Raw genomic sequence first — 20159 nt, 5'->3', positions numbered from 1 at the left:
TGCACATGTATTTATATGGACAAGCACGCACATTAGCATAAGATAAAACATTTAGACAGTTTAGATTTTGTTACAAACTGAATGGACATGTTAAAAATTGTCATGTCGTTTGTAGTGTGTATACATATGTCTAATGAGAGTGAGGTGCAACCGATTCTACAACCTGTGTATAATATATCAATATATATCCTTGGGTGATGGATATAAAACTAAAGAAGTTGTTAAATGTCAGCTATGTTCAAATAGATGGTACTACAGATAACGTAATACATAGACTACTCACAGATGATAGTGAGAAGGTTTTATTTTACATAGAAGTTAGCACTTCTGTATGTTTTGCTTTATTTTCTCATCAACAAGATAAATGTTATCATTGTTTTATCATGATGCTTCAGATTCAAGTGCTAATTATGAATTAGAATGGTTCCAAGAAGAAATAGCTGCTTTCTCAATATTGGGAAAATGAATATATATATAAAATCAAAATAAGCAACAAGTATATCCAAGGTAAAGTAGTACAATTGTTTCATGTTACTTCATTTTATTAAACACTGTATGTATTACACCAGTTTTAAAATGTCGAGCAATCTTCAGGCACATATAGAATTTTCCAATCAAACGGACAATGCACATTCTTATCCCTATTTCATTTGCCAACATTATAAAGAGGGTAGATATATAGACAGAGAGGTTGATTTCATTCTTAAGAACATGATAGTAGTATATTCACTCTCTGACTGTAGATTTTATCATTGAGTTCACTTTGTTATTTAGATCTGTCAGTGGGGAGGGGGGTTTTATTTTTGGTTGGATGGAGACAAAGAATTTTTTCTATTTATAGATATAGGAAGGGGTAGTACAAATGTCAAAACCACAAACCTGATACTATTACCAAATAAAATTTGATTTGATTTGGTGGAGTTGTTTGAGAATGGAGAGAGAGAGAGAGAGAGAGAGAGAGAGAGAGAGAGAGAGAGAGAGAGAGAGAGAGAGAGAGAGAGAGAGAGAGAGAGAGAGAGAGAGAGAGAGAGAGAGAGAGAGAGAGAGAATTTTATATATATAGATTAGTAAAATGAAAATGGACAACTTTTGCAAAATATTTACTAACCATTTTCCACTAACTGCTGTACTGTTTATTTGTTCAGCATGAACAAGTAAAATATTTATTGAAGACATTTCATAGGAGTGCCTTCTGTCTTGTTGGTCATGAAAATTTGAAGTAAGAGATATTTCTGGTTGAAATACAGGAGTTGGTAGCTCAAACAAGTAAATATCTTCAGATTCAGCCACATCAGATAATAATTTGGAATCGCTGTATGAATTGCAATATCCATTATCATCAATTTGGCATAGGAGATACTGAAATAAATAAGTGTTTTAGTAAACATAACTAATTTTTGCATAAATCACAAAATAATTATGCATGTATAAAAGACAAAATTATACCAGAGAAGCAGAAATATATAAATACCTGCCTTCACACTAATAATCTTATTACTCTTTTACTCTTTACTCTTTTACTTGTTTCAGTCATTTTGACTGCGGCCATGCTGGAGCACCGCCTTTAGTCAAGCAAATCGACCCCGGGACTTATTCTTTGTAAGCCCAGTACTTATTTTATCGGTCTCTTTTGCCGAACTGCTAAGTGACGGGGACATAAACACACCAGCATCGGTTGTCAAGCAATGCTAGGGGGACAAACACAGACACACAAATATACACATACATATATATATATATACATATATACGTGCAGGTGGCACGTAAAAAGCACCCACTACACTCACGGAGTGGTTGGCGTTAGGAAGGGCATCCAGCCGTAGAAACACTGCCAGATCTGACTGGGCCTGACGAAGCCTTCCAACTTCACAGACCCTGGTTGAACCGTCCAACCCATGCTAGCATGGAAAGCGGACGCTAAATGATGATGATGATGATACGACAGGCTTCTTTCAGTTTCTGTCTACCAAATCCACTCACAAGGCATTGGTCGGCCCGAGGCTATAGCAGAAGACACTTGCCCAAGATGCCACGCAGTGGGACTGAACCCAGAACCATGTGGTTGGTTAGCAAGCTACTTACCACACAGCCACTCCTGTATAAATTTGTACAAGTCTAATTATTTTGAATCCTGCTATACATGCTTTGATTCTGCCTTTTGACATCTGGCTTTATATTTTATTTGTTTCAATGGTAAATTTTTTTCTTTTACTTGTTTCAATCATTTGACTGTGGCCATGCTGGGACACTGCCTTGAATGGGTTTTAGAATTGACCCCTGGACTTATTTTTTTTAAGCCTAGTACTTATTCTATCAGTAACTTTAGCTGAACCACTAAGTTATGGGGATGTAAATATACCAACATCTGAATGTCCTTTCTATTTCTACTTTTTACTTGGTTTGAAACAGGACTTATGTATTTTCACAAAAATACTCTTCTTCATTATCATCATCCTCATTATTATTTAATGACTGTTTTCCCTGCTGGTATGGGTTGGATGGTTTGACAGGGGCTGACTTGGCAGAAGACTGCACTAGACTTCACTGTTTTGGCAGAGTTTTTATGGCTGGATGCCCTTCCTAACGCCCAACCACCTTATAGAGATTGATGATAATGCATTTATGTTGTTTTGTATGGTGTCTTTCATACCTCCACATTTACATTTGATATCCAATTGATGGATGTCACATCTGTTTCATAGATTGTTCCAAATCACCCTGTACCTGAGATAAAACTAGCTGGAGAGTGCAACATAATGGGAGTCTGCCTCTTGTGGAGTACTAAGAAGGATGTTGATTTTATAGTACTGATTCAGAATTAAAATGTGAAAAAAGAAATGCAACTCCTCTTCTTCTTCAATGAAGGTTATTCTGTGACCAGTTGTTAACACTGTACTCTTCCATGCGCAGGCCATCAACCTTGTCAATTGTCTCTTACTCTCTTTATGCACACCTACAAAACATGTTCCCTCTCCCTTGCCTTCCACCTATTCAACCCCAGCTCCTGTTGAAATGCACACTCATTCACAGCTTCTAAATCCTACACTCTGAACCTATAAACATCACATGTCTCTACAATAAAGCTACAACTACTACTATTGGTTCTAAGTAGTAGTACCACCACATAGCACAAAATCTCTGCTGCACTACAACCAAACATCAATAAATACATTACTTGCAAACTTTGCAGTGCAACGGGCTGCTGCCTTGCTGACTGCTCTCACAAACACATTTGTAGTATTCTACTATGTATACCCAGCCAATGTGTCATCGTGCACTTTAATAAAATGAACCATTCCACTAACCACCTATCAGCATCTGACATCTCTGCATATCATGTTTTAGCGATTCACACTCAAACAAGTGTAAGGAATACTATATTGTATTCAGACTCAGAACTATGGCACTGGTGGGTTTAAATTCACATTTTATTTTCCTTCTTTTCATCTACTCATTCTTAATATAGGAATTCCTCCTTTATTCTCTAGTCCTCCTCTCATTCCCTATCTTGGAAGTCTTCCCAACAACTGTACTTCTGTAAGGGATGTGAAATTTTTAATTGGATCATCCCATTCAGCTCTTAAAGATCTGTCTTGCAAGCAAACTGGCAAAATGGGTCTTTCAAAGCAAACATCTAATCCCAAAAAACAAAACTAATGGTTTATCAGAGCATCGTAATTTCAGTTTTGTTATACAGTTGTGAAATATGGACACTTATTCAGCAGGACAGCAAAAAACTGAAGCATTTCCATCAACAAAAGGTCAGTGCCATCTTAAATATCAAATAGGAGGATTATAGAATCAATAATACTATCCTCAAAAAATCCGAAAGTTAAAACATAGAATCTACCATAATGAAGCACCGGTTACACGTGGTTAGAATGAAAGAGAAATGAACTCCTTAAATTCTCTACAGTGAATTAACCACAGGGAAAAGACCATGAGGATACTATTTCCAACATTACAAAGTCCAGCAAATGTTAAGCCTTACATTGGCTGAAACTGAGACAAAATATGAGTAACTGCAGTTCAGCACTGCTCCAACTGGCATCACTTTATCATTGAAATTGGCCGTTTGAAAGAGAAAAGAAAAAGAAAAGTTGAGGAAAATGTAAAAAATGCATGATGCAACAATAACTATACTATTTGTTAGATCTTCCTTACCATCTTGGTTCCTGTCTGCTTCATATGGTGAAAGGCTTTCCCAGGCTATCCTATCAACATAGAGGGCTCACCCAGTCAAGAAGAAACTGAAAATCTTTGAATACAACAGCTGCCATCGCTAATGCTTGTATACACACACACATGGTGATGACGACGACACCGCCGCCACCGCCACCACAACCATCATCATCATCATTTTACATCCACATTCCATGCAGGCATAAGCTGATCAAGTTGCCTTAGAGTCCAGAAGCTGGCTACCTGCATGGTTCTTGGTCTCAAGCATTTGTCTTATGAAGAAAGGCTGAAGACGCTCGACCTTTATTCTCTAGAAAAACGACGACGCCATGGTGATTTCATTCTTGCTCACAACATCATAAGCGGGAAGTGTAACCTCTCGAAAGAGCTGTTCTTCACTCCTGCTCCAGAGCGTCGGCTGCGGGGTCACTCCGAAAAGCTCTATTTGCGACGATTTCATCTCAATCGAACGAGAGGGGCTTTCTCCGTCCGGGTTGCGGATCCGTGGAATAAGCTGCTGGATGAAATAGTGAAGATGCTGACGATCGCTTGGTTCAAAGTCTCCCTTGACCACAAATGGCCTGAACTTTTTGCATGAACACCCCCCTGTACATAACTCCATGTCCCCCTACATGGCCTTGCTTTTTGCTTTTTGAGACAAAATTAACTTAACTTAACTTAACATTCAGGGGTAGTGTTCATGTCGATGGTCCAGAGGATCACGTCTTGCTCAGATGATTCATTTTTGGCTTAGCTTCTACAGCTGGATACCTTTCTAACACCAACCACTCTACATAATATACTGGATGCTAGTTTTCATGGCACTAGCATTAGATAGATACCATGCCTTTGACAATTTACAGAGTTTACTGGGTATGGGGAATGAGTGAAGGTAATATGACTGGGCAAAGACAAAACAACATGAGTCAGGAAATATAGCAATGACATAGGAGTGTGTGAGAGAAAAGGAGCAATGGTATGATAGCAGATAGAGTGATGACAGAGTGATGACAGGCAGTACTGAAGGAAAGGCTGAAGAGAGTAATGAACACAGTTGGTCCAAAAGATCAAGAATATGGTAGAGAATGAAATGGAACGATGGTAGGGAGTCCAGGAGGGGAGGATAAAGTGTACTGGTTATAACTGAACCAATGTAGTTTCCTATGAATGTGTGTTTATAATTAAATGTATGTACATATATACTCTTTACTCTTTTACTTGTTTCAGTCATTTGACTGCGGCCATGCTGGAGCACCACCTTTAGTCGAGCAACTCGACCCCGGGACTTATTCTTTGTAAGCCCGGTACTTATTCAATCGGTCTCTTTGCCGAGCCGCTAAGTGACGGGGACGTAAACACACCAGCATCGGTTGTCAAGCAATGCTAGGGGGACAAACACAGACACAAAAACACACACACACACACATATATATATATACATATATAGGATGGGCTTCTTTGAGTTTCCGTCTACCAAATCCACTCACAAGGCTTTGGTCGGCCCGAGGCTATAGTAGAAGACACTTGCCCAAAGTGCCAAGCAGTGGGACTGAACCCGGAACCATGTGGTTGGTAAACAAGCTACTTACCACAGAGCCACTCCTGCACCTATAAAAATATAATTACCCAAACACACACATACACACACAAATATGTGTATTTTATTTGGTATTGCTGATTGACTTGAAGGAAACAATAAAATATGTACCGATAGTATAGGACTCTATAAAGTTAGTAGAGTAAAATACTTTGGGCATATTATGTTGACTGGAACTTCAAATTTCACCTTTAATAGCTTATTTAAACATATACATACAGAGGCATACGCATACACACACACATATATATGAAAAACATTCACTCACACACAAATATCATCATCATCATCGTTCAGCATCTGCTTTCCATGCTAGCATAGGTTGGACGGTTCAACTGGAGTCTGTGAAGCCAGAAGGCTGCACCAGGCCCAGTCTGATCTGGCAGTGTTTCTACGGCTGGATTCCCTCCCTAACGCCAACCACTCCGTGAGTGTAGTGGGTGCTTTTTACGTGCCGGACGAGGCTGGCAAACGGCCACGATCGGATGGTGCTTTTTACGTGCCACCGGCACGGAGGCCTAGTGAGGCTGGCAATGGCCACGATCAGATGGTGCTTTTTACGTGCCACCGGCATGGAGGCCAGTTGGGGCGGTGCTGACAATGGCCACATTCGGATGGATCTCTTACGTGCCACCGGCACTGGTATCACAGCTACAATTTCCATTAATGTTGATCGATTTCAAATAACACAACATGAAATGTTTTAATTAGAACTCCATATGATCTATTACAATGCAAGAAATGCAGCTAGGAAGGAAGTGTATTCTATCAACATGTAATCTTCAGAGTTATGTTCATTAGTTGCAATATCCTATAGAAGACTGATTTGCATAATCCAACTGGCAAAAGAACTATTTATTCAAAAGTAATTTTCAGGATGGACTCATAGAAGTGATCCTTCAATCCAACATGTGGAGTGTATGCTGAGGTAAATGTTACCGCTGAATAATCATATACTAATCATAACTTAACAAACCCTGTCACACACTGACTATTTTGATCAGTTTATCTGTCCATTTCTCTACTAAAAGTATGCCTTCAATGTTATGTACCCATAAGAGTTTGTACCGCTGTTTCCTGTCCAGGAGGAGTTTTGTAGAGGTTTCTCTCCATTTCACCTCTTATACACAGCACACATCTACATGCCAGTGCTCTAACATCTCAACAACTTCACTAGACTGGTCTTTCATTGATCCAACATTCTATGCAGCAGCCCGTGGAATCAGACTTCGGAAGTGTGATGGGGTGTTTGAGATAGTGGCTTAAATTTCTGAAAAGATGTTTGTAAGCACCTGTTACCAGATGTTGAGTCTTTCAACATACTTATGAAAGCTGCTATTTATTTCTCAATAGCTTACATATTTTCCTCAATCCTGCCAAGCACATCAATGGTGAGTATGTGTATGACATATATTCAGACATATAAACACACATGACTAATAATCTGTATATACACACCTATACCACTATAGCCATCTATATATATATATATAAACATACAGACGTACACAAACACACACTCATACGTGCTTCCTATGTAGACATGTACACATATACATATATATCGAGCGAGGTCATTGCCAGTACCGCCTGACTGGCCTCCGTGCTGGTGGCACGTAAAAAGCACCCACTGCACTCTCGGAGTGGTTGGCATTAGGAAGGGCATCCAGCTGTTGAAACTCTGCCAGATCAAGGGTGGAGCCTGGTACAGCCATCTGGCTCACCAGCCCTCAGTCAAAATCGTCCAACCCATGCTAGCATGGAAAGCGGACGTTAAACAATGATGATGATGATGATCTCACACATATATTCAACATATATACACATGCACACAAAATCATTATATAAAGAAGTACAGCCATCATTGAGGAGGTGGTGAGGGATGGATAGGAAGGATATGGGGACAAAATGACAACTTACCGTCTAATTGTTCTAATGAGACATGCTTTGAAAACAATCAATGTTAAATGAAAACTCTTAGAATATTTCAGTAAAATGGTGACCACCATAAAACAGTCAACAAGAAAACTATTTCACACCATATACAATGACTAAGCAACACAAACTACCATTGTTAGCTAATGCTGAGGGTCAGAGTGAAGCTATGGAAATTACATATAAAGAAAAGAATATTAGAACTTATGCATCTTATCAATGTAAAATGACTAAGTTTAAATATTTTCACTATTTTATAATCATATAATCTATTCCATTTCATGGTTGAGGTTATTATGCACAAAGCAATAGGTCTAAACCTACACACCATGGGGAATAAAAAGATGTAGAACATATCAACATTCACCAAAATTGCAAAGGTATAAAACAGTTGATAAAAGGAAACAATAGTACTTACTTTCAATTTGGGAATGGCTGGATAGTGTGATGGTAACTGTGACAAGCATTTCCGTAAATCTCCAAAAGTTTCAGTATTTTTCATTAGAATTCCAATTCTTTTTAAAGTTACATTTGGATCTAGATACACAATGATAATATAAATTGCCCTGTTACAGATCTGAGGTAAAGGAAGAGATAGACACAAATAAGGATCATAGGTATTGCTTTGTCTTCTACATTTTAAGCACGTTAAAGACGACTGGTACAAACCCCGGAACATTTGATAGATTATAGTCTGCTTACTCAGTGATAATTCTGAGACCATTGATCTTTTTTCAGATGAAAATTTGCCCTGAAATAAGAAAACAGAATAGTTCCACTTTATAAACTTTTGAATTTCAAAAACAGAAAATGCAAATTATGGTTTTATTTTATTCATTATAATTAAAAGGTAGCTGATATACTCTTTACTCTCTTTTACTTGTTTCAGTCATTTGACTGTGGCCATGCTGGAGCACTGCCTTTAGTCGAGCAAATCGACTCCGGGACTTATTCTTTGTAAGCCCAGTACTTATTCTATTGGTCTCTTTTGCCGAACCGCTAAGTGACGGGGGCATAAACCTACCAGGATCAGTTGTCAAGCAATGCTAGGGGGACAAACACAGACACACAAACATACACGCACACACACACACACATATATATATATATATATATACATACGACGGGCTTCTTTCAGTTTCCGTCTACCAAATCCACTCAGAAGGCTTTGGTCGGCCCGAGGCTATAGTAGAAGACACTTGCCCAAGGTGCCACACAGTGGGACTGAACCCGGAACCATGTGGTTGGTAAACAAGCTACTTACCACACAGCCACTCCTGTGCCTAGTATTTAAAATATTTCACATAACTTAATTAGAAATTTTCGTGCATGTGAAAACCTGAAAATTTGCCAATAATTGTTGCAATTAATGTTACACAATGATAAAAGTATTCAGTACTTTGATACAGAATCTACTACAATGATGCAAATTCATAGCAAATCAGCAGTGAAATCAGTGAGGGGACTTGCTTGGTTCTTATTTTGCCAGTTGAAGCAAGAATTGAGAATAAAATAACGATGTAATTAAATAGGAATGGGTCAGAGAGGTAAGGTGACAGAGAGGTAAGAGTGTGTGGGTGAGTACAAGAGAGATTCACAGTATAAGGAATGAGATCAGGTATATAAACAGTGGGTGACAGACAAGCCTTCATATGCATGTTCCTTTCAATAATTTATGTAATCATAAAACTATTTCATCAGCAAGCAGGAGTGGCTGTGTGGTAAGTAACTTGCTTACCAACCACATGGTTCCGGGTTCAATCCCGCTGCGTGGCACCTTGGGCAAGTGTCTTCTACTATAGCCTCGGGCCGACCAAAGCCTTGTGAGTGGATTTGGTAGACGGAAACTGAAAGAAGCCTGTCGTATATATGTATATGTATATATATATGTGTGTGTGTATGTTTTTGTGTCTGTGTTTGTTCCCCTAGCATTGCTTGACAACCGATGCTGGTGTGTTTATGTCCCCGTTACTTAGCGGTTTGGCAAAAGAGACCGATAGAATAAGTACTGGGCTTACAAAAGAATAAGTCCCGAGGTCGAGTTGCTTGATTAAAGGCGGTGCTCCAGCATGGCCGCAGTCAAATGACTGAAACAAGTAAAAGAGTAAAAGAGTAAATATATAATAAGTCTTTAATGTTACTTTTATATATCTGGAAATTATATAAAAAAAAAAATCAAAACCTAAACTGAAAAAAATATATAATATACAAAGTAAGAATCAAATATTGTGTATAAAAAGATAACAATAATAAAACAATAGAATAAATAAAAAATAAGTAAAATAAGTACAAGTGGAGATGTAATAAAATAAATATATAAATTAAGACAACGTAACAAAATACTGTTCAGAGCTATCAGATTTAAAACCCATTAATGATAAATACTAGATAATCTAGGTTACAATCAAGTCAAAACAAACTATAAGATGGCATACAAGAAATTAATGTCAATCCTTAATAGACATGCAGTGACTAACATATTTACAATTTATAATGGCAAGCACATACATATATATACGTATGTACATACATATATACATACCAGGAACAATGCACAAACATAGACATACATATACACTATGGTACAATGACACATATACACAACCATAACTCTGTATATGGACACATTTACGCACAATACAATGGACCACATACTTAAAATTACACACAATCTATGACAAATACAGCCCCCAGCTTCACCCTACATACGAAATAAACAACCAAGAAAATAAACAAATACTTGACAGATAAAACAGAAAACTTTTCGGTTTGAATGGCAGTTTTTTCTAGCGGTGTCATATGAAATTGTCACCCATAATTATGACCCTAGTATCGATCTATTGCATTTCAATCTGTTTTAGGGTTAGGGTTAGGGGTGGGGAGAAGGGTATCTTTTTTTTCTTCACAAATGTAAATAAACCCAATCTGTTTCTTAAACAAGGGACATATTCATATGGCACAGAATGTTTTTTTTTTACCTCAATAGATGTCAGTGATTGGTTGAAATTGCAGAAATTGAAGAAAAAAAACAACAAATATCTTACAAACTATAGAATTTTCTCAATAAAGCCAAGAGAAAAAGATGTTTTATAAACACATTCTACCAGTATACGAAGTTTAAAATTTTTTAGTTACCTAGAAATTATGTTAAAAACTGCCGTTCAAACCGAAAAGATCCCAGAAAACAAATAAACCAAAGTAAAACTCAGTTGATCCCAAGAGATCTTTTCATATATACACCTCACTCTTTCTCTCTCACTTCCTTCAAATCACATGTGCTAAGTAATACGTCTCTGAATCTCTCCCTGTTTGATGGCTCCGTAACCTTCCATATCTTTCTTCTCTACATTATCTTGAGTCTCTGGAAAAGTGTAGCTCTCATTTTGAAATTAGTAATCTCTAACACTATGCTTCTTCTCTAGGGACAGACTTAGTATTCAAAGCCATCTGTTTACTCTGTTTTCTGAAGACAATGAAGTTGGAGTGAATCTGATTTGTGTATTTACATGATTGGTAAATGATCAGAGAACTGGTAGGTTTCCTAAAGTTAATGTTGCAAATGGTTAGGTCTTTTGCATTGCCAAACTCCTGAATACTCAATCTCTCTTCTCTTCTAGTACTATACCTATAGCCTCTATGCACACTTTGGAAACCATGATGGTGATACCCAACATACCCACTGAATTCACCTGTCATTCGTGATTGAGTCAGTAAGTGAAAGGACCTCAGAGAAGTGTACCTTCTACTGAGCAGCCAGTCCTGGTTGTAGTGCGTACACAGAGATCAATGTCAATAACTAACTTAAGCCTGATGATCTTATCCCTCATGCTAATTACCTCAATTGCTTGATCATCATCATCATCGTTTAACGTCCGTTCTCCATGCTGGCATGGGTTGGACGGTTCAACTGAGGATCTGGGAAGACAGAAGGCTGCACCAGGCTCCAGTCTGATCTGGCAGTGTTTCTACAGCTGGATGCCCTTCCTAACGCCAAAGGTGAAATATTAAATGTCTGCAAGTTTCTAGTGTCAACGGGCTATCATTACAAATTTCATATGAAGAAGTCGGATACCAATCAACCCACTCATTCACTGGAAATTCCCATTTCCTTCCCAGGTCAAATCTTTAGAGCCGATGATTTCATCTCAATCGAAGGAGAGGAGCTTTCTCCGTCCGGGTTGCGGATCCGTGGAACAAGCTGCCAGACGAGATGGTGAAGATGCCGATGACCGCTTTGTTCAAAGCCTCCCTTGACCTCAAGTGGCCTGAACTCTTTACATGAACACCACCCTGTACTTAACTCCATGTCCCCCTACATGGCCTTGCTATTTGCTTTTGAGCCAAATTAACTAACTAACTAACTAACAACAGTACAATGAGAGAAAGATCAAGTGATGCTTAAACAGAGGTGAGTTGATGTTTGTTGTATGCAATACAGAAAAGAGCCTCAGCCAAACTTCTTCTGAGCAAGGAACAACAGTACAAATTCTGATTATCAACAGCAATGGAGTGGATGGAGTGAGTATATTATTAGCAGTAAAATGTCAATTATTCATCCATCCATCTACCTACACACGACACATCATCATCATTAAAGTTTTAATTCCTATATTGCCAAGCTTGTATGAGTCAGACAAAAATGTTGAGGTAGGCATTTTCTACAGTAAGATGCTCTTCCTATTGCCAACCTTTATCTGTTTCCAAGTAAGGCAATATTTCTCCTATTCCTTCCTACAATGCGACAGCTCAAAGCCAGACAGGCTTTCATGCAAGATTGTCAATAATGACATTCTTTATGTGTTGGCTTACTTTGTTCACAACTTGTCAAGAAAGGAAAAATAATACCAGACACTCACATATAGGTGTCTTCCAATTTCAATTAGCCAAATTTCACTCACAAGGCACTGCTCAATGCATGACCATAGAAGACAGCAGCCAAGTATCCACACTGTGTGAACAAACTCTAAGCCATAAGGTCCCAAAGTGTATAGGTACAATGGGTAAATTGTCGCCATTTTATATTTTTTATTTCACACATGTCCATTGTTGTTTTTGATTTTTTTGACTGCACAGTATAGTAGAGTCAGTTGGGCACTGTCTGTGAGAAAAACAGCACCATGACGTCTGCCTTCGGCTATCTCCCCGCTTACCGGTGCAAGATCGACTCTACACGGCTGGCGTGTCTCTGAGTCGCCGCCGCCCGCCTTTCAACGCTCGTAGGTTCGTCCTCTTGCAATCAAACTCTTTTTTTTTCTTTTCGTTTCCACATTTTCTCGCGCCTCGCCTCCGACCCCCGGCCTCGTCTTCGCAGCCGAGGACCCGGTCAGGTTACGCCGCTGACCTCGTGTTGCGTCACCGCTGGCGTGGCGGACAGGCTAGTCGTCGCTTTCCGTTCTGCCACAGGCGACGCAGCGTCACCGAAAGAGAGCGGTGCCGTGTCTGTCCCTTCTTCCCGGACAGAACCGTGGTTTCAACTCCGGGTTTCGCTGCATCGCCGCCTCGACGAATATTGTCGTACCGTTTCTTCTTCTTCTTCTTCTCCCGGCATCTCCGCCTTGGCGTGAGTCGTCGTCGTTTTTGTGGCGACCACCGCCATCGCACTCGCTCGTTGACCACAGTTCGTTCACCCTGCCAGACATTTGGAAACAACATGCTGTACAGTTTGGCATTCACGCCAGAAGCTCCAATACAAACATTGTCAAGATATTAGGAAAAATATCACAAAAAAACAAAAGACGAAAGCAGGTGGTGTAGACAACAAACAGATGTATTAGTATAACGCTCAGGAATAGAAAAAGTCTTTTACATTTCGAGCCTATGCTCTTCTACAGAAAGGAACACAGAAAGAAACAAGGAGAGAAGGAGAGAAAAAAATGTGTGTAGTGGCTACCGATCTATCATGGCAACTGCCAGACAATAAAACTATAAACCAATATCTCTATAAATATATTAAAAAATATATAAGAAATATAAATAAAAAGTATAGAGAGATAAAATGCTTGTATATGGACACAATAGAGAAAGCAAGTCCTATCTGTAATCTCAGGGGGAGCAAAAACGTAACAAATATTTAGCCACATATGGACATGATCCGAAAAGTTCAGTTCTTGAATTTAGACATGTGGTTGGGTGTAAGCTGCCCTTTCTGATGAGCTATCTTTCCATATCACAAAGACTGCACCTTCCATTGCCGTTGGTGTAGGGCTTACACTTGGCTAAGATCTTCCAATGGATCTTGTAACTGAAACCTTTATCTTTTAAGGACCATATATGACTGGATAATTTGGTCATTTTCCTTTTATCCCGGTGCCTGAAGTTCAAGGTGCGATTACTGAACCTGGCCTTGAAATTACCCTCTGTAAGGCCCATGTATTTCTTCATCGAAACTGTGTTCTTAGTGAATATAGAGTCCACGGTGTCTTCATAAATGATGGTCTTGGACATGCAAGCTCCATTTAGTGGGCACAAATTTTTATCCCTGCATGAACAGCGAGGCTCACCAATGGAGAAGTTCTTAAGCAGATAAGGCCAAAAATGTCACAAGAAGCTGGGATCACCAAGTGTAGATTGGCATATTTCGGTCATATTATGCGGAGAAAATCCCTGAAGAAGGACATCATGCTCGGAATGGTCAGTGGCAAGAGAGGAAGAGGCCGACCAAGAACCCGCTGGCTTGACACCATCAGGAGTGATACCGGAATGGACATGGCCAATCTGAAGGAAGCGGCCCAGGATAGAACTGACTGGAGGACACTGATCCAACGAGTGACCGAGAGTCGACCTCGACTGAGCGGATAGAGAGAGAGAACAGCTGGTTTCATATTGTGGTTTTTGTGTGTTGTGTGCGATTATATTTTTAAAATTAGTAGTTATGTCTATTAAGGAGCTTTCTGTAAGTATGGTTGACTGGAAAATGTCTATCAGTGCTAAGAAATACTTGCCTATATTAAAGGTCACTTCAGGTGAGTGTGAACCAGATAGTTTTCCTATTCCTGTTTCCTCTTCTTTATTATTGGTCTGGTGCTAGGTGTATAGGTTATTTCCTCATTAAATCCACTATCTTTTAGAGCCTTATATACTGGGGCAACACTATTAAAAATGTCCCTATCGGAGAAGAGGCTAGAAATTCTTTGGAACCTACATTAATATAACTAAGTCTATCATTGGGTCTCCTATAAGGTTTATAAATATTCTTATTTAGATCTTAGGATACATCAAGGAAATTGACAACCATTAGGTTGGTATCTGTGGTTATGTTAAGACTGAAAGCTTTCATCAAATGGATAATGTCCTTCCTAAACCAATCCTGTGCTGGTCCACTGGTATTTGCGGTTAAAGATAGGGCATCATCTTCATAAATGGTGAAGTATACGCCAGGAAAAGTCTTGCCCAACGTATCGAGTGGAATAGTCCAATAAGGTCGCATATGCAGCTGAGGATTGCTCTGCATTTAAATTGATGTAATGGTTGCATTATTCAATTAAATGGAGTCACTTGAAACGACCGTACTGCATTACCTCTGGATATCCTGTTGCTTATTTTGATTTTAATCACCTTACTTTGAAACTGTATGGCTAATACCGTATTATATTCTGGTGCCTCAACTTAAGTACCTAATTCATCAGAATCTAAATTTTTACTTATATATATCATCATCAGCATCATCGTTTAACGTCCGTTTTCCATGCTAGCATGGGTTGGATGGTTTGACCGGGGTCTGGGAAGCCAGGAGGCTGCACCAGGCTCCAGTCTGATCTGGCAGTGTTTCTACAGCTGGATGCCCTCCCTAATGCCAACCACTCCATGAGTGTAGTGGGTGCTTTTTACGTGCCACCAGCACAGGTGCCAGGGGAGGCAGGTAACGCCCACAATCGGTTGGTGCTTTTTACGTGCCACCTGCACAGGTATCGCAACTACAATTTCCATTTGATTTTTTGATGTTGATGTACTTGACTCAATAGGTCACCTCAAGCACAGCAGGTCATCCTATGATACAAGGTAAGCACAGCAGGCCGTCCTGTGATCCAGGGCACTTTGGATGGGCTGGGGCTTCTATGTGAAGCTGGTGCAGGAAACAGCCATGAACTCATGTTATTTGTTGGGTCTTCGCAGTCACAACATATCTCCATATATATATATATATATATATATATATACATACATCATCATCATTTAACCTGTGTTCCATGCTAGCAAGGGTGGGACAGTACCACAAAAGCTGGCCAGTCCAAAGCCTGCACCATACTTGTGTGACTGTTTTGGCAATCCACCCATGGATCATAGTTGTGGTCGTTGACAGTGACATGTAAATGGTACCCACCTATGAATCGTAGTGTCATGTAAATGACACCTTCGCCGGTGGCATGTAAAAGCACCCATTACACTCCTGGAGTGGTTGGTGTTAGGAAGGCCGTCCTGCTGTAGAAACCATACCAAATCAAACTGGAACCTGGTGCAGCTCTCCCGCTCATGAGCTCCAGTCATCCCGTCTGACAACGGACGTTAAATGATGATGACAAGTGTGTGTGTTTGCATGTGTAGAAATACATGCAACGTCTGCCTGGTTTTGAATTTTGAACATTTTGTAATTCCATAAATTTCTATTGACGTTGGTCATATTCCTGTAAGACAAGTAAATACATACCACTCACCTAAAGGGTAAAGCGAAAGAACACAGACTCAGGAATAAGAAATGTGAACAACATTAAAACATACACAAAAGGCACAATGGTAAAAGACCTATGCCAATGACAAAAAGCTGGTCGCAGTATATCTACTAATAAAAATTCCTGTCCGACAGGAAGTGAAAGTAACGCGGTATACACGATTATGAAAGTGAAATGCTTTTGCTGTAAAAATACATTTTGTTCATTGCAAAATTTAAAACGTGTGGTTTTTAACAATGATTACGGTATACAAAGACAGTCTGGGACTTTTATTTGCTTTGAAATAATCTAAGCTCAAATTCCTAAACAAGTAAAGTGTTTAGGAGAAAACCGAAACTGTTAAATGATGTGTCAGCATTTGTTTGTTAAACCATAGATTTACCGATTTTTTAACCCCATCTCCTCCTATTAGACCATTTTAAAGAAAATGATCTTGAAATTTATATGGTTTAGGAGATTAAGAATCTACACTTAACGATATAAAAAAAAATCTCAACCAAATGCTTTATAAACGCTTATTATTAAATGAATAAGGAAAACAAATATCTTGTTAAAAAAGAAACTATAGTTTTCAAAATGATGAAATAAATTATACTGTTTCACTTTCTGAACATTGAACATACTGTTTCAATTGATTAAGAATGGAAAAATTACATTACAGAAGCTAATATATATATTTATACATTTAGAACACAAATGAAATATATTTGGTAAAAACAAAACTTAACAAAAAACAAACTAAAAGCGTATATCTACAGTCAGGTGCCCCCCACTGCTTACTTGGTTTCGTCATAACTTTTAAAAATGTATTTTTTTACCTAATGTATCTTTTCGTATACGTTTTCGAAGGTTTAGGTAACGATTATGCCAATGAAATTTTTTCCCCCCCGTTAATTTTCTCTTTTACTCAAAGAGAAAAGAAGTTCATACCATTTTGACTATTCAATAACTTGGTTTATGAATCACCTGCTACAAATCGATAGATTATTACTGAATATTTCCGATTTGTATTGTAGGCTGATAATCTATTTATTTTAATTTTTTTTATCGTGCCTTCAATTTTCATGTTGATAATAAACAACAATCCAATTAATAGATTGTGAGCGTGTGTGCAATTATCATACATAAGTTGTTGAATGGTGTAAAATGTACGGATTTCTTTTCTTTTTGCTTAAAAAAAGTTGTTGTCATCGTCAATACCTTCGAAAATTATCTTGAAATTTTTTTAATAAAAAATATGTATTATTAAAAAAATCTTTATAGATTTTTTTAATAATACATATTATTATTAAACGAAGTCGGACGAAAAGGACAAAAAAAAAAAATAAAGCCCCGAAACAAAACAACTGTATATTTGTAAAACCATTAATTAAAGAATAGAAAGTAGCAATAAATCCTAATTACGAAACCGACTGTGAGGTGTCTCAGAATTTCATTTTAATACCATAAATAATAATAGTTAACATAAACAAATGTTCGTTTGTTAATTGACAATATTCGTGACTTAAACACAATAACAACCCAATTTAAGTAAGCGACTCGTTTAATCCGATATATCTCAATAAAGCTGTTTTATTTAAGTATAGATGCTGCAAGTTTGTTTTTCCTACAACGGATTGATGGATACTAATTACGACAGATGGGAAAAGTGAAAGATTCTTTATGTTACGTATTTTTTCGTCTTGACCCGCTTTGTTTCTTTTCGTTACTATAAGGATAAACCCAGCCATACCTTACATATCCTTAATTACTTAAAAAAAACCCAGCCATACCTTACATATCCTTAATTACTTAATTATAGATCTGCTCGATCAGGGCTAACCAAGGCTTAAGAAAGCTCGTACGCAGGCGTTCAATCTACTAGAAATAAAAGTCAAATCTCCCTCAAATCACACCCTACGGTCACTGGATTAAAGTAATCCTGCGTTAGAATGCCTTTGATATTGGGGGTTAAACAACTACTTCAAGGGCTGCTGAACACAGCTTTTCTTGTGAAGGAAACGAACATCGAAAGTGATAAGGAAGCAAAACATAATCTCAAATATATTGAAACTGATCACGCACTACATGTATTTGTTTTACTGGTCCTACGCAATTAACAGCTGGACTCGGAACATAAACAAACAGACACCAATACCGGAAGATAGCTCTTGTCAGCCATCAAGTATTTTTCTTTGATTATTCCTGGCTACTTCCGTTAGGATTCGAACTTACGCAATGCATTGCATAAAATGTGAGGAGTAGCAGTAGTAAAAAGGCAGACGAAAAAATTTTTTTTACTCACCTGTTGATTATTCTTACTCTTTTTAATAGGTAAATTTAGATCCTCGTGTACTTGGTCCAATAACCAGAGAAGGAACTCCTGCGCGTCGTGTTGATTAAATCCTTTAAATTGGGAATTATATTTACCTATAACAGTTTTGAAATCACTAGAAATATCGGGGTTGTATTTTCCTGACCAAATGCTTCGTAACAGAATACCTAATTGTTCGGTCACCTCACCACTGGATCCGAACTTTTTACAAACATTTTTGTTGTTTTTTAGTTCTTCTTTGTAATGTCCCATAACAAAATATCCAGAAAGAAAACTTGCGTTGCTAATGCATTGTAGTACAGCATTCATAAAACAAGTGTTGCCGTGGTTATAAAGTCCCACTGTTCCAGGAGTGGTATCATTCCAAACAGGTGTCTTAAATTTGTTCTGTCTTCCATGGCGGATATTTTGATCACTATTTATACCATTATTATTATTATTGTGAGTAAGCAGTGGGCGGATTGTTGATTCACAGCAACTGTTATAATGTTTATATTTAGTGCCATCGCTAGTCTCTGACAGAGGTGTAACCGCGGAAGGATTACATGATACATTGCTGGCCATAGTGGAATTGCTATGGTTAGACTTAGGAGCTGACATCACTGAAATATTTTGGTCGCCTTTATACTTAACATTTAGCAGGGTATCACCGATGGGTGTCACTGTAGCAACAGAAACAATCGCACTATCCCCGCAACTATTCAAGTTAGTAAAGTATCTTTTGTCATCCTCATCGTGACTTGTGTTACAACTATAATCAAACTGTTCACTATCATAAGGTTGTAGCTGAAGTTGTCGCATCACAATTCGGCTCATGAAGTCTTTTACATTTTTAAAAGATGCTTTCCGGTGTGGTTTTTTACTGTTTGAAACTGCCTTTCTATTAGATTTGTTGATTGTATCCAGAGAGTGTGTGGAATCAATATTGTATTCTGGAGTTTTCTGTTTGTCTTCATCCATACAAATATTGTGGTTATTCTCACATAAAGTAGCAAACTTTGGCTGACTTTTTGAAGTGAACATTTCACTTTATTATCAACAGACATTCCGTCATCTTCGTCAAGAACATTAACCTCAGAAATTGCTCTGTCGGCTAATCGGACTGCAACGAATGTTTTTCCCCCCCAACAATATTTGAAAGAATACGGAGAAAGAAGCAAAACTGTTATCGTAATCGGTGTAAAATGAATGTTTACCTTTTGCCACCATTGAAGAAGAACCTAAGCGTGAAAGAGATATTCTTACTCATAGCTGAGTAGCGTCAACTCGTATCTTGAATCAATAGTGTCATTGGGGTCAAAGCCTCGTTTTCACCTGGCCACTTTGAAAGACATGTTTGGATATGCTTAATCACACTTTACCATTAATAATACCCGAGGCTATTTCATTCTTTACTTATTATATTAAATTATATCATTTAGATATTACAAATTATTTACTACTTACAAGGCGCCATCTCAGTTGC

At 38.2% G+C, this 20159-nt stretch overlaps 1 protein-coding gene across 1 annotated transcript in view; it reads right to left on the bottom strand.

The window, feature by feature from the left end:
• Window positions 1–20102, bottom strand: part of LOC115220894 (ubiquitin carboxyl-terminal hydrolase 43) — a 52584-nt gene extending 32482 nt beyond the window's left edge. Inside the window, exons 1-3 of the mRNA XM_029791091.2 lie at window positions 18665–20102; window positions 8133–8465; window positions 1109–1359 (exon numbers count right to left, since the gene is read on the bottom strand). Of these exons, the coding sequence (XP_029646951.1) occupies window positions 1109–1359; window positions 8133–8465; window positions 18665–19717 (1637 nt within the window). The 5' untranslated portion in view covers window positions 19718–20102. The remainder of the gene's footprint in view (window positions 1–1108; window positions 1360–8132; window positions 8466–18664) is intronic.
• Window positions 20103–20159: the final 57 nt, after the last annotated feature.

Source organism: Octopus sinensis, linkage group LG17 (genome assembly GCF_006345805.1).
Source record: "Octopus sinensis linkage group LG17, ASM634580v1, whole genome shotgun sequence".
Classification (NCBI taxonomy): domain Eukaryota; kingdom Metazoa; phylum Mollusca; class Cephalopoda; order Octopoda; family Octopodidae; genus Octopus; species Octopus sinensis.
This window is presented reverse-complemented; position numbering and strand designations above follow the sequence as displayed.